The sequence below is a fragment of the Oreochromis niloticus genome, linkage group LG10 (assembly GCF_001858045.2).
Source record: "Oreochromis niloticus isolate F11D_XX linkage group LG10, O_niloticus_UMD_NMBU, whole genome shotgun sequence".
Taxonomy (NCBI): Eukaryota; Metazoa; Chordata; class Actinopteri; order Cichliformes; family Cichlidae; genus Oreochromis; species Oreochromis niloticus.
The window spans coordinates 1438470-1450063 of record NC_031975.2 but is presented as its reverse complement, the minus strand read 5'-3'; the positions used below and the strand labels follow the sequence as shown (position 1 = coordinate 1450063).

The window sequence follows — 11594 nt, the reverse complement described above, 5'->3', positions numbered from 1 at the left end:
ATTAATATTAAAGTAAAGGTGGATTTTTTTTCAGTCTGTGCAAATTACATTTGAATTGTATTTAAAGATTTGCATAAAAACTTATTTATAATACATGTTTATGAGAGAATGTATTTCATTTCCTGTGGGGTTTTTTTCCTAAAAATATAGATGATAGTTTTAGACTTGGAGTGGCTTTTTTTTTTTTTTTATCAAAAATTGTGTCATGTGACACAGTAGCGCTCCATGCCTAACCCAAATCATAATCTAACACTAACTTTACATACTCACCAAACAAAGGTCAGATAACAAAGGTAAGCCCCTTTTTTTTTATTTTAGCCTACTCACAACAGCAGATTGTAAGAATTTGCAGTCCTCCACTTAGCAGAGCTTCCTTTTGCTGCTTTCCAAACTTGCAGTACAGACAGTCACATTCATCATAATCTGATCATGTAAATGGGGTCATGCAAAGTCCAGTGACACTGGACTTCTCTGAGAAATCAGAAATGGACCAAACATAAAATTCAACCACTAAAACTAGTGGTGGTTGACCACCAGGTGGTGTAGCTCAGCTGGTGGCATAGCTCAGGGGGTAGAGCAGGTCACCGACGGTCTATGGGTCGATCTCTGTGTGCTCCCAGCTCCAGTCTGCCAACTGACCCCAAGCTGCCCTCCAATGCAACCATTGGAGTATGAATGCATGTGAATGTTAGACAGAAAGCACTTAAATAGACTGACACAGGAAAAAGGGCTGGAGGTGTGAATGAGTCAAGTTGTGTGTGTGTATATATATGTGTGTGTATATATATATATATATATATATATATATACATATATATATATATATACACACACACACATATATATATATATATAATGCTTTCCAGTTTAAAATCAGCTTTTGTGTATAACAGTAAATTTAAAAGTTCACAGGTAACAGATAGAAATACCATTTTGATTCATGAGTTTGCAAAAACTCCTGGATTAACCAATACAGAAACATTTTTAAAAAATCATTTTGGTAATTATTAATATTCTTAATTGAGGACAGCTGGGTTGTGGTTTAATAAACTTATAAGCACCACTTGTTTAGCCTGAACAGGTTTTTGACCTACTTGAGGCACAACTGGCCAAATGTTCTGTCAAAACAGTAAAGGGGCAGGGGTGTGAATAATAATAATAATGATGATGACTTCCATCCAGATGGTTCAGTGTCATTCTGCCGGACTGAAACACTTGTTTTTTACATGAGCCATCATTGCTCATCTGAGTCAAAATATCTGCTGTTATAAAGGCTCCAAAGTATAAGAGGCTCATTTTCTGCTCTTTGTGACTTCTTCAGGTATTTCAGGACAGGGTTTGTATACAATCCCCCCTTTTTTCTTACCAGTAGGTGGCAGCAAGAAAAAGGCAATTCTTTTTTCTCCTCTCCTCATTCATTCATCCATCCTGAAACCTGCCTGTTTATTCATGCTGTATTGCCGCGCTTTCATCCAATCCAAAATCATTACAAAATGCACCAAATGCTAATATATATTTGAATTTCTTTGTATCGTACTGATGAGGAAACATGTTGTGCCACCTTTGGCTTAGAGCTTCAGGATGTCCTCTAGAATTTGTCTACACTGATACAGAGATATCAAAGCAGTACAGGTAAGTGTACCTTCCTGTTGTGAGTACACAGACAGGAAACCCTGTGGTGTTTTAGTTCACACAGAGGTAGCACATGAGCATCTGTGCCTGAGGCCGTTTATGGCCATGCTGTTGACGCTATATTGAGAGAAGCTTGCATGCTACCCTGTGATGTTTGCGGTACCTGTAGAAAGAAGCGGAATGAGAACTTGTTGCTATTTCCTCACATTGTATTTAGAAGCCTACTACACTTCTGCTTTTTGTCCTTTTGTTGAGAAGTGTCAAACTGTTCCATGTCTTCATCGTGAGTCATCATCATGTTGTCCTTGAAAGGATTGTGTGTGTGTGTGTGTGTGTGTGTGTGTGTGTGTGTGTGTGTGTGTGTGTGTGTCAGGGAAGCGGTAAAAAAAAGAAATTTAATGTCGACAACATTTTTGGAAGGAAAGGCTAACAGTACGTAGCGGTTTATTCAGCCCTGTCTGATCTGTCACAGTAAATATACAGTAAAATACATAAATATACTGTGTGTTTCACTGCCAGCTGGGTCTCAGCAAGGTATCAAAACTAAAGCTAACTCAATAAATCCATAATGATCAGATTCACTGAGGACCGCACAGATTCACTCTTAAAGAGACCATTAATCTGGTATGTTTTCACCCTGGCTATCTGTGAAAAATACTTTGGTGTGAACAACCTGGTTTGGGACATATCGGTTGTAGAGATGTCTTCCTTTTCTGGGATATGACAGAACCACAGCAATAGGAAAAGAAAAACCCAAACTTTGTGAGAAGCATTATGTGGGAACTATTTTCTTTCTCCTTTTTACACTGGCCAACCAACAGGTGCCTTCAGCCAGCTGAGAGGAACAATACCAGTGTTTGCACTCTGTTACACCGTCACAGGTAGATGCACACTTCCTCCTGTGTGGTAATGTGGTTGACAGGTGTAGTTTGGTTAAAAAAAAAAAACAGTTCCTGCCTAAAAGGGCTCAGAAAAAGTTCATTTTTATTAGCAGAAGGAGACACTGCTGCTGAGTTTTGGGTGATTTGAACAGCATAAGGAAAGCGCCATTTGCTTTTAGTTTAGTCAAGAGAAGGCAGCTCTACACCTGGGCAACCCACACCACAACAGTCTAATAGAATAATTAGCACTACAGGGCAGAGGAAAACATCTGATCTCGGAGGGGGGGCTGCCTCTTTAATGTATGTTCTGTTTGTTTAAGCTGTATCCTGTATTGGCTCATAATTACTTTCCCAGTGTTAAATATGAGGTGAAGACAGGAAAAAGTCGCTCCAGTGTCAAACTGTGCACTTACAGCATTCTGCACAATAAGAAAGGGAAGAGTCTGAAAGTTAATTCAGCACAGGCTCCAATCAACCCACGTGCATCTGCTGTGACAGCAAAACTATTAGGATCACATATCGCAAATTAAACAGTGGATTTTCAACCTATTTCTCTGATAAAGGGCTAAAAATATACACTTTATATCAGTCAGTCACTTTTCCTCAGACAAAGTGAAAGCAGTTAGCATAAATGCGCAGCCTCTTGCAAGACAGTGCGTCTTTGAACGCTTCAACTATGCGTGACCTCCTGCATACTGCAGGAAAAGTGACAATGATTACAGACGAAATTCCCAGCATGTCTTTCACTTTAGGAGCCACAAGGTCAGGCTTCTTTTATGTGCCGGAGCGGTTTGCGGGGTTGAGGAAATGCCCCTCGCGGGGTAGCGTTACTCTGAGCGCTGCCTCAAATCCATCTGATAGTTTGTTTTGCTTTACCCAGTGATCAAAACCAGCTGCACCGGGTAACAAAATAGGATTTCTGTGTGTGTGTTCTCTCTATTGTTTAGCTTTGTTTATGTTTACAAAAGAACAGAAGAGACACTGGTAGAAAGTCACGGCGCTCTGTTGTGGGTCTGCGTGATGACTTGAGGTCGGGATTGTGTTTGTTCAAAATCACTTTGCATATCAACTGACTGCGTTGTGCTCTCGTGTTTGGACTTTGTCAATATGGAAAGCCATTAATTTAAAAACTGAAGGTTAAAGCTGTCAGCATCTTCATTTTTCTTTTTTTGCTGAATGCATACACCTGTGGTTTACTGAGAAACTCGTGGGGGGCGGGGGGGCTCTACTCCATGTGTTTTATGTGAACAATAAACGGCAGTGACACAAGAAAACAGCGTAATTTTTATGATTCTGGTTTAAATGGCAGGTGTTCCCCTATAACTATGCAGTAGCCCTGTCATTGACGCCAATTTTTCATATTGTGACTAAGCTGTGTGATCGCAGCAAGATCTAGTGAAAAGGTGACAGCAAAACCGACACACTTACTGACGCACAAAAGAGGGTGGGGAAGTTTATTTTCCAAAAGAAAGTACAGACTGCAAAGTGAGCGTTGAAAAGTCAGCTATCTATGCATCTGGCATCTGCGCACCTGTAGCACAGCAAAGGGCCACCAGTCACTAGTGTGGGTTCAAGCACAGTGTTTGCGTCAGGTTAGCGCAGTGCAACACTAATTTAACTAACACAGTTGCCCTTTAAAGACTTCTTATTATAATGGCAGGCATTCCCCTGTAACTGTATAGTACCTGCTGATAACTGCAATCAAAAGGGGGCTTTTTTGTTTCTTCCTTGAAATTAAAATCAAGATGAACAATATTTAAATGTAATTCTGACTTTGTGATTCATCAGGATGAACATGAAATCAAACAAAAAAGTCCTTTAGAGATGGCTAATTTGAAATATTAGCATTTTTATTATAAATAGGTTTTTATTGCAAATATAGAGGCTTTATGCAAGATTATTTCTACACCCCCCCCCCCAAAAAAAAAATCTAACCAAAAATTTGGGATTTTGTAATCAGAAGTGTTTTTCGTAACAATGGTCTCCCACAGACCAAATATTTGGTGGAAAATGCAAAAAGTAGTCAGACAATAAATGTTTAATTTCCTTGAAGAAATGTAATTTCCCCCAAGATACTGATTGTATTACAAGATAGACTACAGTCAAACACTGGTGTAAGCAAATAATTGAGAACTTCCTGTTAGATTTATTAAAAAAAAAAAAACTAGACTGCCTAAACTCCATGGTCCTTTCTCAGAGATAAAGGGGAGTTATGGCTCAGTGTTGAAACTACGAAGGAAACCAAGAGGAAAGCATCTGGAGGTGAGACTGGTAGACAGGCCACAGAAAGCTATTTTTGTGGAGTATCTCTGAGAGGTCTACATGAATGTGGGCACACGGCACATTGGAGTAGTGGAGTCTGGCATGTGTGTGTCCGGTTTAGTTTGCTGTGTGTGGTTGATTGCAGCACAGGCACGATTCATATAACCACATCGCATGCGTAAACAAGCCACATACAGAGAATGAGGGCACGACTAAAATTAGCTCTGAGCAGAATGCCACAAAAGATGAGAGTTTAGGTTTTTAGAGAGTAATGTCATATGATTTTAATGTCAGAATCTAGGCACAGAGGCTGTGGTGTCATATGCAAGTTTTTTGCTCCTGACACAACACATCACCAGAAGCTCCTTTTTAAACTGCTAACAGTAGCTAGTGTGTAAACATGTTAAACCAATTTTTAGATTTTAACAGAAGCCCTTTTCCCCTCTGACAGTAAGAACAGTCTTTCACAGAGCGAGCAGGCAGGCTTTCTGCTGTGTAATGCATACAGCAGCCTGCACACAGGCCCTAGCAGCAGGGCCATAGTGAGGAGGTAATCCTGCTAACATCCAGGACTGTTGACCTCCTCTCTAGTATGGGGCGCCACCAGTAAAGGTGGTTCTGTTAAACCCATCCAGGATCGTCACCTGTCTCCGTTTCTGTCCCAGTCCCCCAGTAAGTGAACGTGTCTCCTCACGTCCGCAGTGTACCCTACAGCACTTTCTCCAAAATCAGCTACTGGCGGTTTTTCTGGTTCTTTTCTAGCGTTGCCTAATTTGAAATGGAAAAGGATAAAGGCACGTTAGCAGCATGAATGGCATGCTCGGAAGGCACTGTGAGGCATTCCTGTAATATTCCTTAGATGGCATCATGTCATGACAGACACCTGCACTTACGCGTAAAGCTGAGCTTAAGCAGCCCTCGGCACCTGAGGATCAAACCCCGTGCGGAGGAGAGTCCGTTCTGTCAGATTTCAGGCATTCCAAAGGTTGACTCAGTGATACTCACATCAAAGGGGGTGTGCAGTTTCGAACAGTGTGTGCTGGGCTATGTGGTACATTTCGGCGATTTTACGCCCATTCTACTCTCAGGCATGCTCTGCCTTATTGTGTTTCCTAATCTTAACACGGCGCTCACGTCCTCTTTGTACGTATGCCACACCTGAATGACGCAGTTTCCTTGGCAAAATTCCTGGGACATGAAGGTAGGACAAACTGTGAAAAAACGTGACGAGCCATTCATGCAGGTTTACTACGAGTCCTCTCTGTCCTGTTACGACACGTAGGCTCATTTGCAAGAGCAGCCTTGGCACAGTGGTACACAAAAGACTGATCAGTGACAAATTGCTGTGAAGATCCTTTCCCAGAGTGTAATAAAAACACAAAGTTTATTCTTTACTTTTCACTTGCATATAAGTAGAGAGAGCGCGCAATGAAATTCACCGATCAATATAAAAGTTCAGATCATTTTAAAACATTGCACTGACTTGAAGTCAGTCCTCAAGTTTGAAAGGCTTGAGGAAAAGGCAGGCGGAAGAGCAGAGGATGTGTGTTTCGTCACGGTGCCCCGACATGGCCACCTGGCATCAGCCATTAGGCTGTCTGCTCCGTTGGCACTGTGTGGGCAGGAAAAGCAGACGCTTCTGCCAAATTATGCTCTGTTAAAATACCCACACATAATTTAGGTTCAGCTCGGGGCACGGAGATGTGTTTTGTTCCATCTGAGAAACTATACATCATCACGTGGTAATTATTTGAGCCATTTTATTTAGGTAATTGTAAATCATTAACACCACAGGCCAGCCAAGTAAGTGTTGATACTTCAGCTAGACGCTCCTCCATCGCTGCGGGTAGACCAACCGAGGCCCATATCTCTCCTCTTAGATGGAGATGGAGTGAGTTATGAGGAGTCTGAAGCTGCTGATAAGCCCGTTTGATCCTGGCATGCCAAAGCCACAACAAGGCCGTTAGGACTGGGGCTCATAACTAACCACGGTTATGACGTGTGCGCGCATGGAAACGTGCACGGCAGGGTTAAGGAGACGGTGTTGAACTGGTCAGTTCTCGACATGAATATGCTGGTTCAGCCCACCGAGGCTTCTGCTCCAGTTGGTGCTGAAACTGAATGCAACAAGTTGAAAAAATGAAAAGGTTTGGGTTTGGCGGTGGTTGCTGCTGTCTCTGCTGCGTGTGTGTTTTATTTGTTTCTATATTTGCATTTATATCTGTGTAAGCAGGTACAAAAATGTAGCTGTATTAATATGTATGCTAATGTTATTTATTTATTTTAAAACTTCATATATCCAACACTGAACCTGTTTATTATTTACGTTCCCCATAGTAACATTTATAATTTTGTAGTCTAATATTGCCAAACATCAACATGCTTATCTGTGGGATGTAAAATACTCTGCACTGAATAATAATTTATGTCCATAAAAATAAAAATCATCTCAATTATTAAAAGTATTAAATCTATACGTTTTTCTCGTTATTTTAAAAAAAGTTAACTATCGAACACAGGATGTCTCGTAATTGCTGGGAATTGAATGGAGTGCACATCTACTCCAGGTTTAAGTTTTACATCACATTCTGTACATAAATGACATATTGTAGCACAGTTGTCGTCCTAAACAGGGCATGATGTCACAAAATCCTTCTCATATGGCAGTGTCTTGTGATCGATAGTGTTTGGGGCTCGTTCGGTTTTTCCGTGTTTTCACGGCGTGACTTTCCTTTGCAAGGCATCTTTGTACCATTTGGTCCGCCTGCTCACTCCACTGTGGTCCGACACGATCCCGTGACCGCTGCTCACAAAAACGAAGGGCTTTAATGTGATTCTGAATTAGAAAAAAAAGGGAAAGAAAAGAAATCCACATTGTCAGCATAATGTAATGAGACAGAATGTGAAAGGAACTAAGTGGATAACCAAATGCAGAGTGGGCTTGCGGGTGGGCGGGTGTTGGATGAAGTCAGTGATATTTCAGCATCCCTGGGTGTTTAGCGTGCTGAAAGGAGGGGCACAAACTGGAGAGCCAGAGACAGTGAGGGGGTGGCGAGCCATGGGCAGGCAGGAGGGTGCTAGAAAGAAAGCAGCGCCACCAGATTTAACTGTAATATAGTTTATACAGCATATGGAGAGACGAGCGAGAGGACAAAAGCAGTGTCACTGCCTAACTATCAGTCCCCCAACCTGTTTAGACAGGCAGGATTTGCATGTTAGGTTTTCAGCCAGAGCCCAGGGGAAGGGTGGGGTGGGTGGAAATAGTCATCTTCATGGTGCTCTGGGTGTGGCTGCTCTGGGAACGGGACAGGACTCGGCGCAGGTCACACGTCTGACCTCAGGACACAAGATCACGCTGTGTTCAAACACACCCACCAACACTGGCTTCTTGTTATTTTTTCATAACCACACAGAAGTCATGTGACATTTCATAAATATTTTAGTATTTATGCAGCTGTGTCTGTTCCAAAGCATAGGGTATTATGTATCTATTTAGTATGCAGTATAGGGTTATGGGAGTGTCACAGCAATTAATAATAATGTAAAACTGATGCAGTATTATTTTACTACTTCATGGAGAGGCTGTTCAGATTAAGTACACTTTTAATTTGTGATGAGAGCCCAAACTCAGCAAAAGCTTAGAATCTGAAATGGAGATGATGTCAGTGTAGAGAGGGCAAATCAGTAATGTGATAACTGTTTGGATCTGAAACATTAGACGTGGAAATCGGAGTTGTGATGGACTCGGTATCCTCCCAGTCCCAGTTTCTTGGCTGACACGTGAGATTCTTCGGAGGCCTGAAGGTAAACGGCGACCCGGGTGGTCAAGACTTATCGAATAATGAACAGAATACAAATCCTCGTTTTAATAGACTTTATTTAGAAAAAGTAGAACACAAAAAAAAAAAAACAGTGTATACACCTTTAAAAATAGCACAGGTACAGACATATTAAACAAGAAATACAGGCACTTACACATAGAAATATAAGCAGAATTTCTAGACAAACATGCGCGCACGCACACACACAGACACACACGCACACTGTAATGCCAAAAGGGGGCTCCCTTATGGAACAGGACGTGCTGAACGTGCCAAGAAAAGCACTTTTTAAGCCAGCGAGCCATTCCAGCGTGATTTTGCTACACCGGGAGTACGTTTGCAGCTTTTGCTCTATTCTCGAAAAAGACGAACCTAAAATAAAATGTGTCTGTGCAGCACAAGCATTCACTGGTCAAGCAATGATTTTCAGCTTTGTGTAATTACCGATGTGTGGCTGTTGGAAAAAACAAAACAAAAACAAAAAAACAAAAAACAAACAAAAAAAAAACCACCCCCTCAAAGAGCTGTTCCAATAAAATGCAGCTTGCTACAAAAGAAAAAGTACATATTGAGCAACAGAAGAAAGTTCTCAGTAAAACAGAACAGGGAAGTGTGAAAAGGAAGGGGAAAGCTGGGTAAGCACTGCATGTACCATACCTAGCACAGAGTGTCACAATATGATGTGTTGCAATAAGGTGTACACCGTCTGGATTCTCTGGAAATTCAAGAGGAAAGAGCCAACACTCACACAGAAGTGCACATAAACAGAAGTACATTGCTGACATCATTACGTGTGCATTTGCAAACACGTGAATTCACAGTTCCTCACACAGACCGACAGAAAAACCCTCACAGACGTCAGCACGGAGGAAATAAATAACAGACCCGTATCGCCGACGTTTCACAAGCGGTTGGGATAAAGGGAAGTGACATCGTGGCACACACCTCTAAATGGGAACTGATGCTAACTGAAACAATGACAATAACAGAAGGAGGACAAAACAGGATGCTGGTCAGATGAAAGAGCCCGAAATGTCAGACAGCCTACAGACTGTTGTCGCCTTGCAATCTTAACAGCCAACACCAGTCTGATAAGCTATCTGACAGGCCGAGAGTGTGACGGACATGCCTGAGACGTATGCATGTACAGAAACGACAACAATGAAAGGGGGGGAGGAAAAAAAAAAGAAAAGAGAAAGAGCCCTAATCCTACTTACCCCGACAGGAGAAAGGAGGAGATGTGAATGTTCCGACCAGAGCCGGTGCAGAGCGCAGGGTTCAGCTCGCTCAACAGTGCCCCTCTGTTTTGAATCTACTCGAGTGATTCGTCTCCTGGCTCCGTGACTGGGGCAGTGCAACGAGTTCATTCGAGGGTTCAGCTGAGGTAACGGCACAGACGCTTTTCACTGTGCACTTGAGGGTTTTTTTTCCCCCGCTGCTTGTGCCTGCTCTAGCACCCGCTGCGCTCAGTCCAGCGTAGCACAACAGCGGTACAGAGAGGGAGAAGAAATAGCACATTTCACTGGCAATTACTGAAAAAAGGAAGGTACCGCGGACACCGAGAGCCAACTGTCGTTATCCAGGGAGCAAAAGAAAAAAAGAGAAAAATGTGATAGAAGTGGTTTTGCTTTAAGAGCTGCTCGCGTAATATCAAACACAAGCCTGCCGTCCTCGTGCGGGAGAAGAGGGCTTTAAAAAAAGAAGACAAAGAAGAACATCTGACATCATAACACAGATCGTCTCTAAGTGTGAGGGATCAGCGGCTATCGCTCCGACTTCCAGGCAGACTCCCAGGCTATTAGTGGAGCGCAATCTGCTTTAATCCATAAAAGATAAGAAAAAAACAAAAAATGAGAGCAACAAATGTGGCAGCCATGCCAACACGACCTACTATCTCCGTCTTGCTCTCAGTCTCACACACAGGCACGCGCACAGTTGTAGATCTGATTCAATATACGGCTGCATCTGGTAAAGTAGCCCCGGGCTGAGTCATGCGCTCTCTTCCTGGAAGCAGAACAATAAGGGCAGACAAAGGGACCAGCGGGTGATTCATGGCTGATTTATCATTTCTCTCCAAAAGTACTACAGAGCGCTTTACTGTACACACAGAAGAAGTAGTTGTCTAAAGCACCATTTACAATTGGAACCATCTATTAACATCTCTACTACAATTAACTTGGAGCTCAACAACATATAGAAATAAGAAGAGTTACCATTGACTGACACCGAGCTACAGTCCAGCATAAATACAGGATTCCTATGAGCCTGGGAGAGATACACAATAAGTCATTGTTTCTTAACCAAATAAAAAAAAAAAAACAAACAAACTCTGTGCTGGTTTTATAAGATACGATTCCAACGATGCTAGCTTATTCAGATTACACAAATCCAGTGGAATAAACACTAGTGGAATAAACAGTGCAGCTTAAGGCCTACTGGGGAGAATTATCACATGGAGCTCCTAAAAGCACCAACATTAATGCTTAAACAACACAGCAGTTTCCACGCGCTCACATGCAGCCCAGCAAACACCTACCTTACAGAGAACTATCACAGAAATCACTACCAAATGCAAAGCTTTTGAAAACAAGCAAATAGAAGTCCAAGTCGCTAATACCACAAGAGAGAAACCAGATGGGGCTCATATTTCCCTAAATACACAGCGGGGGATCAGCCAGGAGGAAAAGCAGATAGGAGGAAAGGAGTGGGAGCAGCCTGGAGGTGATGGACCAATTTGATCTCGAGCTGGCCTTCACTCCGTCTTGCTCTCCGAATACTTCTCCTGCCGTTTGCGCTTGGCGTAGCTCTGAGCCATGGAGTTGACAATGGAGCAGACAAAGAAGCATACCATGATGACCACAACCTTCTCAAAGAGCCACGACAGCCAGCTCTCCTCCTGCCAGGAACCACAGAGAGAACAGAAGAGAGAGGAGCTCTGTCAGTAAGCTCCAGAACAATCCCCTCTTTGCCCCACACACTGCTCTCCCTTCTGCTCCTG

The 11594-nt window shown here is 42.5% G+C and overlaps 1 protein-coding gene across 2 annotated transcripts in view; it reads right to left on the bottom strand.

Moving 5' to 3' along the window:
• Positions 1-8634: 8634 nt before the first annotated feature.
• The window catches only part of LOC100690150 (vacuole membrane protein 1), a 51771-nt gene continuing 48811 nt past the window's right edge, over positions 8635-11594 (bottom strand). For both annotated transcript variants that reach the window (XM_005463009.4, XM_013265974.3), the window contains one exon: positions 8635-11492. In XM_005463009.4, the coding sequence (XP_005463066.1) occupies positions 11349-11492 (144 nt within the window). In that variant the 3' untranslated portion in view covers positions 8635-11348. The remainder of the gene's footprint in view (positions 11493-11594) is intronic.